The sequence below is a fragment of the Manis javanica genome, chromosome X (genome assembly GCF_040802235.1).
Source record: "Manis javanica isolate MJ-LG chromosome X, MJ_LKY, whole genome shotgun sequence".
Lineage (NCBI taxonomy): Eukaryota > Metazoa > Chordata > Mammalia > Pholidota > Manidae > Manis > Manis javanica.
In genome coordinates, this window is record NC_133174.1 from 107,592,541 (window position 1) to 107,616,551 (window position 24,011).

Genomic DNA, 24,011 nt, shown 5'->3' on the forward strand with positions numbered 1-24,011 from the left:
CACAGTACCATGCATGCACTAAAGGATACTGAATTGTACACTTAAAAGTGGTTAACCTCAATATGAGGTATATGAGTTTCACCTCAATTTTTAAAAAGGGGGAGCACAGAAGCAGAAGTTCTTTCTCTAAAATTCTTTCCATATTACATCCTAAAGTTGAGCTCAATTTGAGGCAACTTTTCCGTGCCTTTTTATGGTTACTATCTCTGAAAGCCCATCCCATAAAGATACACTGAAAAATTACACACCAGCTTCCTAGAAACAATTACTTCATCTCGTGCAGAACGCTATGGGAGCGATACAGACCCTTATACCCCTGCAAGGAAATAGAAGTAGTTCCCTTACAGAAAACATCATTTCCTTTAATGTGTAGAGAAGATAGCCTTTTCTTTCAATCCTGTTAGTTGACTGAGCAGCAAAATGCTCCCTGGATTTCTAATAGCCTATCTTCAAACTATGAGTAAGAAATTGGATATTCTGAAAATGTTACAAAGGTTCTTAGGATATAATGCTTTAATAGAAAAGGGGCAATGCCAATTCTTGTCTTGTCTCATGGGCTATTCTTTGCCACTTATATGACCTAGATTTAATTATTTTAACACTTGTTTATTAATATAATCATTTGAACTCCACTATGATTTTTCAGGCATGCGCAGTATGCTCCAAAAGTATGGGTATGACAAAGAGAGGAAAAGCTGAGTGTGATCAGAGACACCTTGAAGCACAGATTAGGACACTATGCAGATGACATTAAACGTATGTGTTTTCACTCTTGGAAACTTCAACAATGACAGACTATTTGCTATATTTAAGGATAAACTGCTTTGCTTTTTTTTAAAAAAATGGCTCAAATGCTACATCACCACTTGCCAGCACAGGAGGGACAGAAATTATAATGTGGACCGAGAGACTTGATATAAAGAATTCCTGTTCAGTGCCCATGACAACAGCTGTTCATTGCACTATTATTCTTTATTAATTGCCTTTTAGCATCGGTTTTATCTGGCAGACTAGACTGGAAATATTCCTCATAATAGGGCTGCTACCACTGTCTCATTACCTCCCCCATTGTCATCTGCCAGCACCTTTAGGATCACCATCAAATCGCAAAGAATAAAATCATGTCTCTGCCTCTTCTGGGGCACCGTGGAAATTCAATAGGTTTTTTAAGTGAAGGTTTAGTGAGGACAACACTGATTATTTTATGCCATGAGGGGAGATAAAATAGGAGATTGCTAAATAACATTTTGAGAACCACTGGTATAATCAAAATGTAAATTTCTATTTTGGATGTTTTACCCTGAAATTTGTTTGGAAATTTATGTGTATATAAGGTAGGATTCTAATTTCAGGATTTCACAGGATTTTTAAGGATAGTGACTTTCAAATTGGACCAATGTATCAAAATGATACACTGTTATCTATATTCTCTAAAATAGAAATGTCATCATAACGAAGAATATATTCTTCAGAGGACACATAGTGGCTTAGCAGTAACATAACTGTATTAGTATTTTTTGCAAGACCAAAATAAAACACAGTATAGGCCAGTGATGCAAATGTTTAAATTACCTACCTCAAACTCACGACGTTTCTCATAAATTGGAATGATCAACTTGGAAATCTCAGAAATTACTTCATAACGTTCGGCTTTCCATAAGCCATCCACACATTGTTCTAGCAACTCCAGCAGAACTTCCTGCATGAAGAGCAAAGTGCAATCAGGAATTACAGATAATTTTAGCATTCTGGGAAATAAATGCTGAACTACTTCAAGTTAATAAAGAACAAACAGAATGTACTAAATTTAATGAAATGCACAGGAGTATACTTGTGTGCCTATTTTCTATATCAAACACTTGAAATATTTAAAATTGAAACTGTTCTTAAAAATATGAAATTAATATTGACAATAGTAAACTACATCTATTTATTTTGCTTATTTATACAAGGAAGGTGTTAACTACTTACAAATGGTAACAAATTGGGAAGGAGGATCTTTAAAAGGGGATGTATTGTTTGTTCCAAACTGAGAATGTCTAATAAGGTCTAAGCTTATACATGCCCATTATTTTTCCTTTATATCAAAATTATATTTACACATAAGTCTTAAGAAAATTTGACAATTTTCATGCTGTTGTATCAGTGATAGACATTTATTTAAATAGTATGATTTTGCTAAAATACAGTTCCTTCTTGACTGTTGGTTCTAAAATTAGTGAGAATGATAGAATAACTCAAGATTGAGATCTCTGACCTTGCCAGGATGGTAACAACTGCCATAAAAAACCTATTTTGTGAGCCATCATCTCATATTTTCAACAATAAGAGGATGAAGCCAATTACTGATGCTATCCATAAGTTAACAACTTGTTTCTTTCTTAAAGGGATGTTCTTCAGACTTACAGAACTGATTGCTAAAATGGCCCTTCCTTATGTCCTTTAGACAGTTTTAAATTCATCCTCTTCCCAAACTAGCTCTTTGACTTGCGTTTTCTATCTAGTCAGTAGCAACATCCTATAAACCCTTAGGTAGAAAACTAAGAACAGTTTTGACTTTATCCTGTTATAGGTTGAAATGCGTCCCTCAAAAAAGATATGGTAAAGTCCTAACGCCCAGTACCTCCGAGGGTGGCCTTATTTGGAAACAGGGTCACTGCAGATGTAATTAGTTAAGGTGAAGTCATACTGGAGAGTGAGGTGGCCCCCAATTCAACATGACTAGTGTCTTTATAAGAAGACTGAGACATACACAGAGAACACCAAGCGACTGGACAGATGCAGCTACAAGCCAAGGAATGCCAGAGATCAACAGCTACCAGCAGAAGCTAGGAAGAGGCAAGGAAGGAGGCTACCCAGTGTCCCAGAAGGAACACAGTCCTGATGACACCTTGATTTCAGGATTCTAAGCTCTAGAAATGTGAGACAACAAATTTCAGTTGTTTTAAGCCACCAAGTTTGTGCATTTTGTTATGGCAGCCCTAGGAAACTAACATGCTCTTTTTACTCATCTCTGATCAGTTCACCACCAAGATCTGACAGTTTTACTTCCTAAGTATTTCTCAAGGCTGACCCTTCCTCTCATTTCTACTCTCATTACTAAAGTTTGAGAACTCATTTTCTTTTTCCAATTGATCTTCCTGCCTCCAGCCTTGGCACTTTCAAATGTATCTGTCATAGAGTGCAAATTAAAATACAAACCAGACTATGTCCCTCTTCCTTTCTTAAAATCTCATGAAGGCTCCCCATCATGCACAAAACAAAGGACAAGTACTTTCATTTGGCACACAAGGCTTGCAATGATGTGGCCGACACTTCAGTCATCTCATCATTCACTATGCTCAGCCTTGTACTTTATGCTCCAGTAACAATGAATTAGTAGTTCCCCTGAAGCACCATGGTGTTGTCCTTGGTACCTTTGTTCATGCTGTTATCCTCTGCCCTTTAGTCTCTTTCACTTTATCAGCCTCTTTAAGACAGTTTAGGTATTACCTCTTCCAACATCCTTCTGATCAGCAAGAGCAGCAACACACTAGACACCTTTTTTCCTACTCTGATAATTCACTGGGTTAAATATTTATCACTATACTTGCCCATTATCTATGTATCTGACTTTCCAAATAGGCTGTGACTCTTCCACAGTAGGAACAATCTTATCCATTACAAACTAGTGAATCCTAGGAATGTAAAGTTTGTTTACAAATAGGAAAAAATTCAGTGTAATAAGCCACATAAACAGTAGAAAAGAGAAAAATGGTATCCTCAGCAACTGATGCAGAAAAAGCATTTGAAAAAACCCAACATCCCTTCATGACACTAAAAAAGAACTTTCAGGGATGAAGGAATAGAAGAAACCTTTCTCAATCTGATAAAAGGCATCTAGTAGAAACCTACAGGCTGAATGCTCTTCAAAGTTTGAGAACAAGTTAAGAGTGTCTGCTCTTTCCACTTGCATTCAACACTACATCGAAGGTTGTAGCCAGAACAATAAGAAAAAGAAACGGCATACAGACTAGCAAACATGAAACTGTCCGCACAGATGATATGACTGTGTGTAAAAATCCTAAGAAATATACAAATATTAAGACCATAAGAGGACTCAGCAAGGTTGCAGATTGTAAAATCAACATACAAAACCTATTGTATTCTATATCCTAGCAACAAATTGAAAAATAAGCAATACTGTTTATAGTATTACAGTAAATATAATCTGTGCAAAACATCATTTATCTAACAATAAATCCAGCAAAAGATTTCTACCCTGAAAAATCACAAAATTTTGATGGGAGAAATTAAATGTTCATTGACTGAAAGGTTCAACGTCGTTAAACTCTCCATTCTCCATGTAGTGATATATAAATTTAACAAAATCCCTAAAAGACTTCCAACAGGCTATTTTGAGGAAATAGAAAAGATTATTCTAAATGTTATATGGAAATTCGAAGGATAGAGAAGAGCCAAAATGACTTTGAGAAAGAATAAAATGTGGAGGACTAACACTACCTGATTTAAAGACTTACAAAGTTATAGTAACTAAAACAGTGTATTATTGCTGTCAAGATGGGCAAACAGGTTAGTGGTACAGAACAGCAACCAGAAAGAAATAGCCCACACATATATAAAGAACTGAAATATGACCAAGGTGCCAAAGTAATTCAATAGGACAAAAGGAAAGTTTTATTTTTCCCCAAATGATGTGGACCATCTAAACATCTGCCTAGAAAAAAAAATAAACCCTAACCTCTACCTCATTTCATGCTCAAAAATGAATTTTAGATTATAAACCTAAACATAAAACTCAGAGACAAATTTATAGAAGAACATATAAGACAGCATCCTCACAATCTTCAGGTAAGCAAATACTTCTCACACCAGACACAGAAAGAACAATAAACAATGGTAAACTGTACTTCATCAAAACTGAAACTTCCTGCTCATTAAAGACTCAATGAAAAAACGAACAAGTCAAAGACAAATCAGCAGCACATATACCTGACAAAGAACTTATCCAAAATACAGAAAGAACTACCATGAATCAAAAACAAAAAACTGAACAATGCAATTTCTAAAAATGGGCAAAAGACTTGGACAAACATTTCAGAAAGGAAGATATACAAAAGGCAAAGCAGCACATGGAAAAGTGTTCAACATCATTAGTCAATTAGGGGATTACAAACAAAAAAACAATGAGATACCAATTCATGCCTAACAAAATGGCAAAAATAAAAAAAGACTAGCAACATCAGATGTTGATAAGGAGGTGGAGCAACTGAAATTCTCATCCATTGCTAGTGGGGTTATAAAATGGTTCAACCACTTTGAAAAACTCTTTGGAAATTTCTTATAAATTTAAATGTGTAATTTTGTTAGGATCCAGCAATTTCACTCCTAGGTATTTAACTAAGAAAAATGAAAGCATATGTCCACAAAAGGTCACAGAGCACAAGGCTTAAAGCAGCCTTATTCCTAATAGTCCCAAACTGGACACAATCCAAAATCCACCAACAGAAGACTGTATTAGAAAAATCATGTCTCAGCACAATGGAATATTATTTGGTAATGAAAAGGAACAAACTTGATATACTCAACAACATGGCTCTATTTCAAAAACATTAGGGAATGTAAATTAGTTCAACCATTGTAGAAAGCAGTATGGAGGTTCCTCAGAATGCTCAAAATAGACTTACCATTTGACCCAGGAATTCCACTTCTAGGAATTTACCCTAAGAATGCAGCACTCCAGGTTGAAAAAGACAGATGCACCCCTATGTTTATCGGTGCACTATTTACAATAGCCAAGATATGGAAGCAACCTAAATGTCCATCAGTAGATGAATGGATAAAGAAGAGGTGGTACATATACACAATGGAATATTACTCAGCCATAAGAAAAAAACAGATCCTACCATTCCCAACAACATGGATGGAGCTAGAGGGTATTATGCTCAGTGAAATAAGCCAGGCGGAGAAAGACAAGTACCAAATGATTTCACTCATATGTGGAGTATAAGAACAAAGGAAAACTGAAGGAACAAAACAGCAGCAGAATGACAGAACTCAAGAATGGACTAACAGTTACCAAAGGGAAAGGGACTGGGGAGGATGGGTGGGAAGGGAGGGATAAGAGCGGGAAAAAGAAAAGAGGGCATTACGATTAGCATGTATAGTGCGTGGGGGGCATAGGAAGAGCTGTGCAACATAGAGAAGACAAGTAGTGATTTTATAGCATCTTACTATGTTGACGGACAGTGACTGTGAAGGGGTATGTGGGGGGGGGGACTTGGTGAAGGGGGGAGCCTAGTAAACACAATGTTCTTAATGTAATTGTAGATTAATGATACCAAAAAAAACCTGAATTCATCATCTTCCCTGTAAAATCACCCATCTGTTGTTTTCTGTAATATCCAAACCCAAATCTCAGAGCGACCTTGACTCTTCCCCTCCCACAGCCAGCAAGTCTTCCCCTTTTCCTCATAGTGTTTCCTGCATCTGTCACCATCTGGGTTTAGGCCCTGAATGCCTCACGTCCATCCGTTAGGGCAGCCCTCTCTTTAGCCTTTGCCTCCAGCCCCTATCCATCTACGTCCAGTGCATCTCCCACATTACCACCACATTAACCTTTCCTCTTCCTTGCTTTCATCTGGCCATTACTCCGCTCAAAAACCTTTGCTGGCAATTCAGTATTCTACTGAATAAATCCCAAATATTCAAGGTTTCTCAAAATCTGACCTCAACTCTCACTCTTCTCTATGTGAACCCACTGGTTTAGCCAAAGGGATCCACTCATTGTGCCCCACACATGCCTTATACTTTCCCACCTCTTAGCTTTTGTCCCTGCTAGTCTCCTCCTCAGAAGGCCTTCAGGGGTCCTCATTCTTCAAATCTCTCTCTAATCATACCTCCTCTGTTTTATCTCAGCTCAAAGGCCTCTCTCTCTCTCTCTCTCTCTCTCTCTCTCTCTTGCCTTTGACCTTGCATGGAGCATACTGTTTGTATTATTCAAATGGTGCTGTCTTGTTTCTTCCTCCCATCTCATTTAGGTGTATTATCTCTTCAGATAGACATTGAAGGTCAGGGACTAGCCATATCTAACTACTTCATAGCTCCACTGTAAGTCCTTCTCATAAGTCAATAAACATTTGTTGCCTGATGGACAACTGAAGCTGTTTACTACACATATGAAGTTCTGAGCAGAAATTTTCCATTTTTAAAGTATTTTTATGCATATTCTGCTTGGCTGTTACATGGCTAAGTGTATTTTTGATGGAGATTTTTCCAAAGTATGTTGACCCTGATCTCGTTAGTGGGATGGTAATTTGAGGATGATAAATGCTGCATTTCTAAAACCAGACAACAGGAACAGTTCCAGAGACAGGGTTTCACATTCCAAACAGGGACATTTTTGCCCTGGGCAGTTTTAATGCTTACAAGTTCAGCAACTCTTAAGTTACCTTCCAAATTAAGTTAGCTTTAATAATTGTTTAATACAGATTTTAAGAAGTTACATTTATATAACTGGCATTGCAGGCCCTGGAATCTTACTTCACTATAATGGACATCCATCATTCCAGCATCTTCTTTCATTGCTCCTTCTTCATCTATATTGGGAGTAATTTTCTTGAAGACTGAACATCCGTTAGGGAATAATTCTGTGTGAAGAAGCAGCAGTGAAGTAAATCTACTCTTAAGAAAGCAGTTTGTAAATAACAGCCTTACAGGGCTTGGTCACCCTTAAAAAGAAACAGATATTTTTGTAATGGCCACAGTCTTAAGTGCAATTTTCAGTTACCAAAAAAAGAATTTTACAAATTCCTTCCGTCTACTACACACTCTTCCAGTCTTTTTCCCAGAAAATGAGCACAAGCTTTTACAAATAAATTCCATTCTCTGACTTGGCATCCCCTTCAATGGCTAGTATAGTGAATGTTTCTCTAGTGTGATGTAAAAATTGTTACTAAACACTTTGTGTATGTTTATGGACTGTCACCTAAGCAAGGAGGGCATATACTTTTCAGGTAACCATCCCTGATTCCTCATTTCACTGGAGAACTAGAAATGGATGTGGGGTGTTGGAGGTAGCCTAACCTAGGGCTTGTAAGAGGGGCAGAAAAATAAGTGAGATGGCAGGAATGTGGCATCTCTGGAGAAACAGGACCAGATACTGCCAAGGACCAGAGCTTTTGGAGGAAGACAGCTCCAGCTCTATCACTAATTGTGTGATTTTAGGCATGTTTATTTCTCTAGGACTGTGAAAAGTTTTATCGTCTGCCAAGTAGAGATGAATAGCTCCCTTATAAGAATTAAGTGAAATATGAAGTGTTTAGAACAGAACCTAGCATGTAAGAAGTGTTCGAGTTATTATTACCAAGTAAAGCTACCAGTAAATAAACTAGTTTTCTGTAGAGAGAATAACTGCTGCCAGGTGGTTTAGTAAGTGATTTGGCAGCTGGACCACTGGAAGGTGGAAGGGCGCACAAGCTGAGGACAGCTGCTGTAGGACTGTGGACTAAACTGTTACTGTCAAACAAGAGTCTGGGTATAAAAGGCCAAATAGTTGCCCTACAATTCTGCACAGGAAAACATGTCCACACACTCCTGCTGTGGCTACTTTTACCTTTATCTAAGTGGGCTGTTATTTTAGCTTAGGGAAAATTCAGCCTCCTTACAATAGAATCTGCTAGTCAGTGAAAAATGGCTGGTCACAAGGGATGGCTATTGCAATCTATTTTTCTACAACTTCTCTAATAACAATGCTTACAAATAATGACCTACTAACAGCGAAATATCTGGTAAACTTCTTGAGGTTAGAGGTCAGGGAAGGAAGGTTTAAGAAAGCCAGACCTCATACTGAGATTTCTCAGAATTCTGGTGGAAAAAACAGGTCATGCATCAGAGCTTGGATTCTGCCAACTCTTCTTGTCTAAATGAAAGCTAATGAAGACATACATCCTGTGGTAAGATGCTTGAAAGAACATGAGTTATCTTTTATGAGAGAGAGAGAGATGGAATTTTGGAATTATTTTGAAATACTTTTTCAAGAATGGAGAAACACATAGGGAGTAGGCAGTGTATTTCTGTTAAAGAAAAAGGAGAGGCAGAAAAGAAAACAAGATTTACTTTGACCCAATGGACTTTAGAGCTGTTTCTATACAAAGAAATTAGGTAATAAAAGACACTCAAGACAGAGCATGACACTTCATTCTGAAGATAAGCATGCCTAAAATGGTCGGTTACAGACTTCTGGGAGAGTTTTATTCAAAGCACTAGACCACAATGAGATAAGAAACCTACACCAGAATGTAAATCAACTCATTTCCTTCGTGAACAAAGTCTTTCTATGTGGAGGAAAAAAAGGTCAGTTGAACTAAACAGTGTGCTCAGTGACACAGCTGACTGACATTCAGGATAATGCTCTTTATTTTATTGGGGACCAGTAACAAACAGTTCTCAGACTGGTAGTTGGCCCATGGGCCACTCTGAGTAGTATATCAGGGGAACTTTTTGAAATTTAGGAGAAAACATTCCCCTTGATCACCTCTATGAAATCAAGAGCTAGGCAATAAGGAAGAGGGACCCAAACTTGAGTGAACTTATAAAGCAGGTAGTCCTTAACAAAGAAAAGGATCAACCTTTTTCTTTGAACAGCCTCAAACAGCTAGATCCATGATGGTGGAAAAAATATTCCTGTGTGCTCCGAGGACATTATTATTTTAAGTGACTCCCAAATCTAGGGTTTTTCTAGAATGCTGTGATGTCGGGAAGGACAAAAAGGGACAGACTCTTATGCCTGAGGTCAGATGAAGCTAAAATATCTTGGGAGAGAGCCTTGTGGTGTACATCTTAAGTAGGACAATAGGTTATCTTTCTCCTCAGAAACAGAGAGGTCAACACCCAGTTGTAGAATTTGTTGCCTCATCTGGTATGAAGACTACCATTGCGGATCATTAGCTTCAAAGTCCACTAATCTTGCTAAGCGTGTTGATTCCTACGCCTGATGACCTACCTCTATCCAGAGGAGACTATATCCCCTTGTTGACTTGAGTTATCAACACCCACAAAGCTATCCAATGATATGAGGACTGTTTGGTTTGTTAGCATCCTTAAAATGCTTAGGGAAAATTCTGACTTCCTTTAGTCGTGGAAAGATTTTTGGGATCAATGAGTTGCTGAACCTAGCAGTGGCCAGTATATATACCCTAACAGAGGGAGGCAGGAGTTTGAGAGATCTCATCCTATCAATCTTTCTGGATTCCTGGCCTTGCCCTTCATAGCTGTAGCATCCGTGTTCCTGATTACTGCCCTGGGGAAAGATGCAAACTGTCCAAGAAGAACCACTACCTTAAGTGCCAGTATCCCACGAAAACAGTGGAGAGTTGGAGGACAGAGCAGCAGTCTGAGCCTTGGTAAAATAAGACTGCTAGGCAGAAGGATGAGAGGAAAGTGTCCTGAGGGAAGGGCAGAAAGGGGAAAAGTTGCGATTAAGAAGGAATTATGGAATAAAAAGCTTTGTAGAACTTGAGCTATCAGATTCTGGGTACAAAGACTTGGGAAAGGGAGCAACACTGCCCTGTAAGGAATGAGAAGGGCAAATTCTATGAGAAAGGAAATTCCTTTTTCTGCATTAATGGGGGAGGCCTAGAGGCCTAAAGCTTTGCTGAAGCTCAGATGCTATGTGGTGGTGGAAGAATGCAGAGATTTGACTCTTATCTTCCCAGGGGGAAACAGTTGTGTCCTCTCTCAGGAAAAGGAGAGGGAGAGGTACAGGAAGTCTAGCCTCCAGAGAATGAAATCTAGAACATTCTGAGGTTTGCAGGCAAAACAGAAACAAGGGAATTTAGACCTGTTTTCATTTTAAATTTTGGGGGGCACGAGAAACTAATATCCAGTATCACCACTTGGAGGTAACTTAGGGTAAAAGGCTGAGAATGATAATCCTTAAGGTCTCTCTGATATAAAGAGCAAGAGTTCTGGTTGCCTGAAAGAAGTTAAAGGATGGGGGTTGGGGCAGGGAGAACTACACCCCTACGTTCTGCCTTTCAGTTCAGTGCCTGAAACATGACAACAAGGATCTAGAAATGGTTCCTCACTGGTGTTCTGTACTCACCTCTGAGGAATAGGAGCCCAAGCCCTTGCTTGCTTAGGCAACCACTTCTTTTCTTAAAGTTTTTTTTTTAAAAAATGAAATGGGAGAACAGCTGTCTCCAGTGTGTCTGCTGGTAAGAAGTATTTCATTCCAACTTGATTAAAAAAACCTTATAATGATTTCAAGAGAAATGGTAGAGGACTTTCAGAAAACAAAAATTTTGGCAATTGAATAGGTCACAGATTTAAAATATACTCTAATTCTCCTTCCCTTTGTCTTCATTATCAAAAGACATGTAATGATAGAAAAGAAAGGGTTCTAGAATTGCTCGATGACTTTTGTTACATAAGTTTGTCCTAAGTGCAAATAAACAGTTTCTTTCTGTTGTGCTCTCAAATGTATTTTTATTTACTTTGTGAATATCCAGGTCTTATCTAGATCATGGAGTTCTCAGAGTAGATGACAGTTTAAGAGATTGGGTTTTTCCCCCCCAGATTAAGATCTTAACTTGTGTTTTAAATTTGTAGTCTGCCTTGGTGTAACTATTAATGGTTTAATCAGCTAATGAACAAAAAAAGGTGTTTTGGATCATTTGAATGACTGAAGCTAAGGGGGGAAAACCCTGAGGATTTTACTACTGCCCCTATTTTAGAATAAGGTTTTCTAACTTAAGCAAGTAGAATTTTCCAGGTTTAAAATAGATGGCACTTATGTATAAATATATAAACATCTCCTAAATTTAACATTATTTTTTGTTTAAAATGAAAAACATCATTTTTTCCTACTCGAGAAGAGCTCTTTGATTTCTAGAAAGAATAAATTCTAAAAAGCCTTCAAGGTATTATGAAATACATATTTAAGTGATGAGTTTAAAACACTATTTCCACTTGTTGAAACACATCCCCTTGTTTGGTGCTCAGATTAGCTGCCTCAAGCTAATAACCAAAAAACCACAATATTTATATTCTATTTTAGTTGCTGTTTTGTCCAATGCTATAGTTATATTTCTAAAGCTTAAGGATTGCTAATGGGAGATAAATAATTCTTAATTTTTGCTTAGTCTTAAGGTCTTTGCACTTGTGAAAAAAGTTCTAGGGAAACATTTTAATATACTTAACTATTTTCAGTATCTAAATGCTATAGTTTTATACTTAGTGGATATAAAACTCTTATTTCAGATTTCTACTAATTAAAAAGATAATTATTAACCCAGTTTGTCTGAAAGATACACCCAAAAATTTATTTAGTACTGTGTTTAGGAGTCATACAATTTTTGTAGTTTATCTGGAATTATAGGTGTGCGATTTCAATTATTTATTTTTACCATAACTTCACAGGCAGACCAGTGATATAGAAAAAACCCTCAAACAGGGCCTTCTTTTGTTAATCATTCTCCATTTGAAAACTACATATGTACTAAAAGGAGCAAACTAGAATATACCAATTTCAAACAGACTGATACTAAAATTCATTTGAACAATCTAAGTGTTATTCTAAAGTATAAGTAAAATGCATCTACATTTTAGTCATGATACCATGTTCAGGAAGACTCTTTTTAGCAAGAGATTCTCCATGTGGATGGTATTACAAGAGGCAATCAGACAATGAGCCTTTCATGTGAAGTGAAAGATATATATATATATATATATATATATATAGTTAATGGCAGGAATTCTGGAATCAAAAAACAACAAAACATGGTTGTGTTCTCATAGCCACAACCAGAGTAATAGGACTCCCACAAGATGATTGCATTTTGCCCTAATATTACTCAAGCAATTGCCTTAAGGAAGTGGCTTGGCCATTGTGATAGTTTATGATTTCTTGGCAATGTCTATTGCCAATCAGTTTTTAAACCTAACTCAACTGTTCTATTTGAGTAGTTACTACAGAAGTCAGCAATACTGGGGAAGCTTTCAGGCAGATTGCTGAATTAGACCAGTTGGATCCTGAAGCCCTTCAAGGCCATGACTCCGTTTTTTTAGTTTCTATTCCTCCCCAGCTCTATTGTGATATTAATCGGTACATAATGATATATAAAATTCTAATGTACGTGCTGATTTGATACACATATATACTGTGAAATGATTACCACAGTAGCGTTAATCACCACACATAATTATCATTTTGGGGGAGGTAACAACATTTAAGATCTATCGCTCAGCAACTTTTAAGTATATGGTATTAACTATAATCACTATGCTCTACATTATATCTCCAGAACTTATTCATCTTGTAACTGAAAGTTTGTACCTTTTGACCAACAACTTCCCATTTTCCCCATCCCCCAGCAATTCTACTCTCTGTTTCTAGGAATTAAACTTTATAGATTCTACATAAAAAGATTACATGGTATTTGTCTTCCTCTGCCTGACTTATTTGGCTTACCATAATGCCTTCAAGGTCCATCGATGTTGTCATGAATAGCAGGATTTCTTTCTTGGAATAATATTCCATTGTATTTAGTGCCACAGATTGTTCATCTATTCATATAGACCCACCTTACTAATTAGCACCCTTTTGTTTCAGCTTGCAGAACTCCTTTCAGCATTTCTTGTAAAGAAGGCCTAGTGGTGATGACCTCCCTCAGCTTTTGTTTGCCTGAAAAAGTCTATGAGCTTCCTGAAAGAGTCCCAGATTTGGGACATTCTCAGACATTATTTCTTTGAATATGCTTTCTGTCTCCTTCATCCTCTCTTCTCCTTCTGGGACTCTGATGGTGTCCAACAGATCATGCAGGCTTTCTTCACTCTTTCTCATTCTTTCTTCTTTGTTCTCCCCTAACTAGGCAATTTTAAAGGTCCTGTCTTTTAATTTACAGATTATTTCTTCTGCACGATCCACTCTGCTGGTAATAGTCTCTATTGCATTTTTCACTTTATTCATTACATTCTTCAGCTCTAGAATTTCTGCTTGGTTCTTTTTTAAGATTTCTCTCTCTTTAACTTCTTGTTTTGTTCGTGTATTGTTTTCCTGAGTGTCTTTTTTGTTTTATTGTAGCTCACCGAGCCACTTAAGACAGCTATTTTGACTTTTTTTCAGGCAAACTGCAGATCATTGTCATCCACTGGTGGTGTCACGTTTCCTTTAGTTTTCACGTTCCTTAAAGTCTTGTGTTGCTGTCTTCACATTTGAAGGAGCAGTTACCTCCAAACTACTGAGTGCCTTTGGGAGAGAACTACCTTCCATCTGCCCAGCTAGGGATTCTGAGGCTTTCACAGGCCATCTAATGGATACTGTTCCACATTGCTTGATCCCCTTTGTGGAAAAATTCCTAAGCTTGTATGCCTTCCCTCTCTCGCGCAACATACCAGGGCATGTGCCAACAAGCTCCCCTTTTGCTTTCCCAAGAGTGGTGCTAAAGCTCAAGTTTGTGGTCTCTGTCTGACTCACAGATTCTGGCCAACTTTCTCTATGTGCTCATTAGCCATCTGGCAAAGCTTACAGTCAACCAGTATCAGGAAGACATACCACTGGGGGTGCCTGTGGGTCAGCTGGAGGGCTTCTTGATGGAGAAGATCACGGGATGCAGTTAGCAGGATTGTGTCCCTTTAATGTACTCTGAGAGTCCATCTGCAGCTCTCCCACCTCCAAGTTACGCAGCTCACGACTGAGCACTCTTGATGGGGTAAGAGAGAAATGGGCCTCTTTGGCAGTACCTTGTACTGCTGGGGAAGCCAGGTCCCCACTCAGAGTGCTCTCACTTTTCCCTACAGAAGAGATCAAGGGCAAGAAAGTCTCTCCTGGCACTGAATTGTGCCACCTTGAAGAAAGGGGTGACACAAGTCAAGTCAAAATTTTTCCTTATTACTCTCTCCAACGCACCCAAACTTGTATTTGGTTTGCTCCAACAGCATGCTGGAACTTCTCTACCGCACACCTGGACTTCCACCAAGGCTCTCTTATCTATGGCAAGGTTCTCCAGGGGCTCTTGGACTGTAGCTGAGAGGGGCCGCAGCCAGTTCATGGGCCACTGCACGATCCACAGCCAGGACTGAGCTCTGCCAGCCTATTACCTGGCGCACTGGTGGGCGCGATTCTGCCTAGGTCCCTTTAAATATGGTGCTGGATCCCCAATTGTCGGAGGTACACAAACAAATAATGTCTTATTCAGCCATCTTGCTGATGTGCTGCCTCCCTTTTAACACCAAGGTATTATTGCCCTAAAGTGGCTGCAGAGATATATAATCTGTGAGCAGTTGTTAGTGAAGTTGGGGTAGATGAGGGCAAAGTAAGTCATTTGTATTATCCAGAGCATTTCATGAGCCCTGAGAATAATTTAATTTGTGGCAGTCTTCCAGGGAGACAGTCTGGAAAAATAAACATTGAGCATTGGGCCTGGCCCTGTACTATTTAACTTATCCCTGTACTCTTCATGAACACAGAGGGCAAAACGAACAATCTGGTTTTCTTTTACAACAGCTTCTCTTTAACACCAAATGGGACTAAAGGTGAATGTATTTTTCAGAGCTCAATTATATCACATTCATAGCTGCAAGCTACAAAGGTAAGAACCCCTGTGCTAATGGAAATGCACCCCATCTCAAAGAAGAGAAATATCTTACTTTTTCGATGAAGAAACTCTGCAACCAAAGCTGCTACATGGACATAGCACATCGCTGCCTAGAAAGAGGTGACAAAGAAGAACTGTCAGAATGTGCCCCAGGGCTTTTGCAGGGATGCATTTAGAACAAAGCCTTGAATAGTCACCTCTGAAAAATCTCCATTTTTAATATGAATCTTGGCCATGCTATCAAGCCAGGTCTTCCTGAGCTCTGGGGTGCTTGCATAGGACTTGGCTAAGCTATACTGCAGGTCAATAAGCATTTCGGGGTCTTTCTCATGCTCTTTCATTTGCGCCGTAGCCATAAGAACGGTACGGATTCTCTTGGTCAAGTCTTTGACTTCTGTGGGAAAAGCAGTTGCCTAATTCCAAAACAAACAGAAAAGACATGTTTATCAATATTACTGATGTGCTCTAAGCCTTGGCATCCAATCCTGGGAATGGAATAACATGGCTCATACTCCTTGTTACAGTGGTTGGTATTTGCTTCTTGACCTGTGGCGTATCTAAAGAGCTTTTCTTTTCAATTCGTTTTTTAAAAATATCCAACTAGCTCAGGCTTTGAAGGCTCATCTGAACTTGACAACAGCATATTCACAATATATAAAAGCATGGACTCTGGAGCCAGACTATCTGGTTTTGAACCCCAGCTCCTCCACTGTGAGTTCTACAGCCATGAGAATAATCTATATTCGCCATTAGTGTGTAATTTGAGTTACAACAGTAACTAAACATAGACAGCTTACATGTATCAGGGAGTTGTCTAGGGGCCTTATGTTTTAATTTTCATAACAACCCTATGAATTAAATACCATTATAATTCATTTTACCAAAGGGAAACTGAGGCACACAGCCTCAGTAGCTTGGTTAAAGTCTCCCAGTTGGTAAGTGGTAGAGAGAGGATTTACACCCAGGCAGTCTGGCTCTAGAGCTAGCCTTCTTGGCCACACTCCTTCTCACTGACAAGTGTACCTATCCTATCCACTAAGGTGAAAACCATATTGTGAAAATTTCCACTTATACAAATAAGAGATTATGAATCACTGAACATTCTGAAGAGTTTAAAGAGATTATCAACCTCTCACAAAGTGTCATTTTTATTTCTCAAAACCACTAAGTTAGTTTTCTCTTTATCCTGGTCACTATTAAGAAAGTCCTATCATTTCCTCTTAATTCCACTGGAGTAATCACCATTATCTGCAGGATTCCGAGACAGTAAGTTAAGGACAAGTACAAGAGTTAGGGAGCTTTTCTGTTAGTATAGCCAAATGTGGAAGAAACGGTTTTAAAGAGTGCCTTCCTGATCCCTTTAGAAGTAATAACTACATACATAAAGTTCCTTCTTATATATGAATAGAGATTCCATTTATTGGGGAAAAGCCATAGCTTGTTACCACAGGGTTTAATGGTAACAACTGCCCTACCAAAATAAAACTAAGTCATTTCAGAACTAAGTTATGAAAAAGGGGAGCTAAAATAGACCCCATTTAGTTTGAAGAAGTTGCTAATCCAACTTTTATCTAACATGGAATTAAGGATGGTTAATGACTAGTAAAATAAACTCTCAGAATATAAGATCCTAAACAACTGAAGTTGTTTATGTGCTCATGGGATTAGTTGAAGCATATACTGATCTCCTGGGGAACCAGCAGAACTGACTGAAAAGCAAACTTTCCCAGCCTGGGAACGGCTGGCACTACTCAGCGCTTTTTTTCTTTTAAATCAGTCTAAGCAATGTTCTTATGGGAATCATTTTTTGGTACATAGATTCTCCACGTCCCAAACATCAAGTATGCTGTGACTGTGAGATTTTCATTTTTCACACAATATTGTCAAAGCATGCTGGATGATGACCTTTCCCAAGAGTGGGGATGATTCCTCTGGGAGGAAAAGTCTTCTATTGGCAAAGGACTCTTCTTCCCTTGTACACATATATCACTAAAGATCAGAACCTGCTCTCCATGCAACATGAGTTTTTAAAATGTTATAGGTTCTAAGCATACAGGGAAGAAAGAGGAATGATGGAAGGTCAGGGTCTTGGGCTTGGCCTCAGCCAGCTGGTGCCTAAGAATAACAGCCCTGGACTTGGATTTGCCAATAAGTACCTATGGCAAAGTCACAATCAGCTAACAGAGGATTCTTGAAACTCAGGAAATAATCAAATAACAAGCCCTTTCTGTGCTATTCCTCATCTGCTGGCAATGGAACAGGCAACTGTTAACTACTCTAAAAAGTATTTGTGAAATTTCAAACTCAGTGCTTAGTTAACCAATATTAAAAATGATAACAACTGTTACAGAAGGATCTTTTTCTAAGTTTAGAAATCAAGCCCAGAAAAAAATTCAAATCCCACTAGCCACAACAACTGTGCAGACACAGCATAGTCATTCATCCATCCATTCAACTAGTCTGCTATGTACCTGGCAGTGTTCTAGGTGCTACGTATTCCATCCGCTCTATACTATCCAAAGCTGTGAATTGAACGACAGTTTAACTGCAGGAGGGTAAACTTTCCCGGTAGTGAAGGTGGTTTTAATTCATTACTTGAAGTGAGAACATACCTTCATAGGTCTGTCACTATTTGCAAAATTATTGATAATGAATAAAGACTCCTGAAATCTTGATCCTCCGCTTAGTGCTACATCAGCTATCAGCTGGCTTACAGCAATTATTATCTGTGGGAAGAAGCAAACATTGTTTTTCAAATGTCTTTTGAACAAGTGCTGTTTCTTTTCATCATTGTATAAGCCCATAAGCACTCATATGAAATGCTTCTTTTAAAGATTATGGTTTCATTGTAGTCTATTTTCTTCACACATGAGGGGTTTAAATTCTTCTAGTGAAACAGTGACTTCAGAGGCTCCAGTTTCAAATTTTATTGGGACCTGTCTTGATTAGATGAGAAAATGTTTTCAAAACTCTTAGCACAAAGCTGATGGACAGTAACCGTAATGTGGTTGTTAGGGGGGACCTGATATAGGGGAGAGCATAGTAAACATAGTATTCTTCATGTAAGTGTAGATTAAAAATTTAAAAAAAAAAAAAAAAGAAAGAAAGAAAGAAAGAAAGAAGGAAAAGGGGGATTACTCCTTAACAGGATAAAACTATTGGTAAATCAAAGATCAACGCATGCTTTAAATATCCTTAATGTTGATCACTTAAAGGGTGTCAGATGATCAGCTATGGAGGTACTCTCTTCTGATAATATTCCTTTCTCTTAATAAAAAAAAAAAAAGCAGTTCCTCTGTGCTGACCTCCAATGAGTTCTGCACAGTGGTATAGAGGGCATGTCAAAGTGTGGGCAAAGGGTCTGTTTGTTCCTATGCAGGAGATCAAGGCCTAGCTTGGATACCCAGAAAATGAACTAAGATACGATATGAGGAGGAGCTTCCGGCATCAGCACTCTCTGGAGGACTTGTGCCAGGGGATGATCATCAAAAAGCCTCCACAGGGATTCGGACGAGGCTGCGGTTGTGGCTGCATCCAGCCCACCATCTCCTGGACTTGCCATAAGAATGAGGAGGGAGATGTCTAGGCTGGCATGTGCATACAGTGAGACAACGAATTTGACCGGATCTGTACTGTTGGAACTCAACCAGGAGTTGGGAGGGGTGCAAGTTGTAGCACTCCAAAATCTCATGACTATAGACTATCTATGGTTAAAAGAACATATGGGATGTGAACAGATCCCAGAAATGGGCTGCTTTAATTTGTCTGATGGTTCAAGTACAGTTGGACAATATCCATCATATCATAGATAAATTTTCACAAATGCCTAGGGTGCCTAAATGGTTTTCTTGGCTTCACTGGAGATGGATGGTAATTATAGATTTGCTTTGTTTATGTCACCGTATTCCTATTATGTTAATATATGTGTGCAAATTAGTTAGTAGTTTAAAACCTATACATACTTAAGGTACTATACAAGAAGATATGTCAAAGAAATAATCAATCCTCCCAAGTTTCCTTCATATGCTACATCTATAGCTTTTCTTCTTCCTTCCTAATTACAACCCTTAAATAGAATTCGTGCCTCATATCGAATTTACCGAGTATCATAATTCCTCCAGGTGGTAAAGATACCTTGAGACAAGTGCTGGGCATAGAAGCCACAGGGCATAAATCTGCAAAGAAGTAAAAAGCTAACCTTTGCAAACAATATGGCTTCTCTCTCACTTACCAACTTTACATTTCCCTGTATGGCCCCGGAAGATGACTGGTTAGCCAGAGACGGGTAAGATTCCTCAAGGGAGGAACAACCTAAGACAGGCACAGTCGCAGGGGGGCCATCAGGTGAGAATTTGGGGATCAACAGAGGTGAGGCTCAGAACCTCACCCCCCCTGCTTTGAGAGAAATCTTCTGCATCCGTGGATGTCTTGATGCCCTTGTCTAGCCTGGATTAATACTTAGTCCATAGGCACACACCTGATCATCTGATCATCTACATTTGCCTTCTTACAGCACTAAACTATGTTTTCTACCTTTATCTTGCATCTACCTACCACTTCAGCATTTTATTAAAAATAAAAATAATAATAGTAGTAGGAGAAATGGGGGATCAACATATAGATCAAGTACAAAAATCAAACGAATATTCATATTTGACCTGATTGTTTATAGGTCATATTGCATGATCAAAACCGAAAGTTTCTGTGATGACTGCCCTTGTACTGTTCACCATGTAAGAATTTATTCACTATGTAAGAATTCGTTCACCATGTAAGAACTTGTTCGTTATGCTTCAGAAGATTGGAGACTGACGAGAATTAGGCTTGAGATGGATTAATGATTGTACATTGAGCGTTGACCCCCCTATACTGAATTTTATTGTTAACAACCATTTGATCAATAAATATGAGAGATGCCCTCTCAAAAAAAAAAAAAAAAAAAAAACTCTTAGCACAGCTAGATCTAAAACTGTTCTCATAAAAGTGAACCTGTGTAACAGTGGTCAGGTCTCTACTCTGAATATGCTTGCTAGGAAGTAGCTCTGGCAAAGATGGGACTAAATGACATTTTTCTTTGGTGGTTTCTCATTCCTTCTCACTAGTCGATTTCAGCATGCCGAACTCCAAAAACTCCAGCACCTCAGCTCTCTTTTTTTTTCTGACTAGGGCCTACCTAGTTTAGATAGCAGTATATATAATGGTCTTTGATGGCACATTTTAATCTCTCAAGCTCCTTTGATGAATGTCTGAATGATTCATGCTAAGGTGTTAATGGCTGGATCCTTTTTCCCTGAACCTGGGAAGCAGAATACTTAGGAGCTTTGAATACAGGCTCCAGAGTCAAATCTTGACTTTATCAATTATTTACTGTGTAGCTCTGGGAATTATTTAACACTTCTGTGCCTCACTTTCCTCATCTGTAATGCAGGGATGGTAACAATACCTACTTTATAGAGTTACAAGGATTAAAGAAATCACACATAATCTTGACCCTTTATTGAATATTCACTATGTGCCAGACATGGTTCTAAGACTTCATATTTATTAGTTCACTTTAATTTGAATAAAGGACCTGAGAGGACTGATGCTTTGACCCAGAAGAAGGGACCCTAATGGGGAATGTCAGGCATACTGGCACACTAACTGCAGAAATGTTTAGGGGGAAGGTGGTATTCGAGTGACACCTTGTAGAAAAGCCAATAGTAAAAGTCCTAACATGTAATGCTGACCCTAGTATCCAAAAGTAACTACATGACAGGTTTTTATAGGAAGCATATACTCCTATCAGATTTTCACATTACTGATGACATGTCTAAAAAGCTGTTTGTGGCAGCTGCCCCATTTATAACTCAGTTTCTGATAAACAACTCTAATGAGACAGAGCATGGCAGTGAAGATATAAATCTGTCCAAGGATTTCCCATATCACAAAGAGGCCTACTGAGCCAAGAAGTCCCAACTGTGGTTTAGCTCAGAGCTGTTTCATCAAATACGCAACAAACACGCAGATATTGACTGACAAGTACCATGTACTAAATGTCTATTACACTGTAGACACTGTACACACACTTCAGTTTTAACCCTCATGATAACCCTGCAAGGGGAAACACACTTGGCTTCATTTTACAGATGAGGCAAACAGTTAAGATAGATTGAATAACTTGCCTAGGAGTCACCCAGTGACTAAGGAAGTAGTTGATTTATGATTGAAGCCCAGGTAGGTCTGATGCCAAAGTCTATGCTTTGTACTAAACCTTGAGCTGTCTCTCATGTTTCTATTAACTGGGGCATGCTGAACCACAAAAAAAACGCAAACTGTATTACTAGGTATGGAATACTGAACAAGTATTTTGTTTGTTATTTAATCAGCTCATTTAGTCCTCACAAGAACCCTATGAGGTAGGTATGCATGTTTACCATCATTTTACATATGAAAAAACTGAGGCACTGAGACACTAAGGAAGTAACTTGCTTGAGGTCACACAGAGTGTAGGAGACCTGGGATCTGAGCGAGAGTCTATGCTCTTAACACCTATGCTCCAGAGCAGTGCTGTCCAATAGATACACCAGAATATCATTTCATTCCAGAGTCAATATAAAACAGTTAAGATACTTTACTTTTTTGGTACTTCATCTTCAAAAGCCAATGTGTATTCTATATTTACAGCTCATCTCAATTTGGATTAGCCACACTTAAAGGGCTCAACGGCCACATGTGTCTAATAGCTATTGTACTGGACTGTGTAGCTCTAGATCTTGATCTGGAGGCTAAGGATTAAATAGAAGAAAGAAGAGGAGCTTTGATTTTCACTGACCTGCAGATGTGTCCTCAAAAAGGTTTTCCTTTTGGTATACTCAAAGTTGTTCCTCATCAGGAGGTACAGAAGGGCAGATGCTTCATTCCTGGTGGAGCTAATCTTCGAGGTGCAGCACTTCAAAACCTCATAGCAAAATGCAGCACACATGTTTACCCTGCCTTTGAAAAAGGCTGAGGGAAACTAAGGAACAGGAAAAACATACCTAAGTATCTGAAAACCCAATCATAAAAATCAACCAACTATCAAGTGTCTATTATGTTCTCACTCAAAATGATGCCGGGTGTTTGAGGATACAAAACCAACCTAAGGCCAGGGCTCTGATCTACAGAACCCGGGCCAATTAAAAACAAAGACCAGCATGTGTCAATGACAGAACAATGTCTTAAAGTCAGTATACAAATCACTATGAAAATGTGAGTACCGACAATAAATGCTACAGATCTGAGAAGAGCGCATGATGGTCTGGAAGAGGTGATAAGTAGGTTCTTAAGACTATGTATTGAATGAATGACTGAAATGATGAATAAATCGTAGGTCTCAATCAGGGCCTTAAAAATGGGAAAGAATCTGTATTACCTACTCTTTTGCTCTATACTTAAACAGTTCCTCATATTATGAACTTCCATATGCTGAGAAAATTCTAACAGGAATCTACTCAGTGAGTAAAGTTGACCTTTTAACAAAATGAGGAACAGATGAAGTGTACACATACAGACATACACTCCTGTATCTTCTACTCATAGGCCGTGTTGATTAAGATACATGTTGGCACAGAAGAAGAATACAAAAGTGACTGTCCATCCTCAAAACAGCCACGCCAGGGGGCTGTTCCTTTGAAAATGTATTTAGTCTGCTTTGCAGAAGATCAACTATCCATGTGACAGAAGCTTGTAATAATCTCCTGCTCTTATGTGTCTAGGCAAGCAAGTAGGAAGTTCCTTCAGGGTACACAATGGATGTTTTTCAGAGAGTGTGAAGCTAGAGGGCCACCTTTTCAAAATTATTTCTTGGGAATCTTGAAGTTAGACCCATGTTATAGGAATCTATCTTCTTTTTATCACCTTAACACCAAGTGCAAAGCTATGCAGATAATGAATGTCTAATAAAGGTTTTCTGATTGGCAATTGGGAAATCTCATCAAGAGTTTCACCAGATTAAACCAAATCTTGCTGGGCAAGATACTCTAACACAGCTGCAGTGTAATTTACCTACCATATGTAAGCTGCTACCTATGTCATTTCTTGGAGTGGGCAATGGCCAAAAGCACTGACCTCCTCACTGCCAGTTCCAATGGCCCCCCTTTATCCTTATCTTACCAGACCACTCTGTACCCCACAATAATGTCAAAACTCTTTTCTCCTTTGATTTCCATGATATTCTTCTTTCTGGCCTTTCTTCTTTCTTCTATGACTGCTCCCTCTCATCTCTACAGTTTCCTCTTCTAACCCCCTGTAGGTTGTTTTTCTCCAATGTATTACTTTTCTGGGGGGGCTGGCGGGTTTTCCTCTATATACTCTCCAGGGGAAAATAAACCACTCCCATGGCTTCAACTACCACTCATATGTTGGTGATCTCCCTAGTCCACTATGCTCCAGCTA

At 38.6% G+C, this 24,011-nt stretch overlaps 1 protein-coding gene across 1 annotated transcript in view; it reads right to left on the reverse strand.

Moving 5' to 3' along the window:
- Positions 1–24,011, reverse strand: part of DOCK11 (dedicator of cytokinesis 11) — a 168,240-nt gene that overhangs the window by 15,809 nt on the left and 128,420 nt on the right. Inside the window, 6 exon segments of the mRNA XM_073227341.1 lie at positions 1,577–1,699; positions 7,543–7,649; positions 15,649–15,706; positions 15,794–16,009; positions 18,209–18,322; positions 22,411–22,593. Coding sequence (XP_073083442.1) covers positions 1,577–1,699; positions 7,543–7,649; positions 15,649–15,706; positions 15,794–16,009; positions 18,209–18,322; positions 22,411–22,593 — 801 coding nt within the window.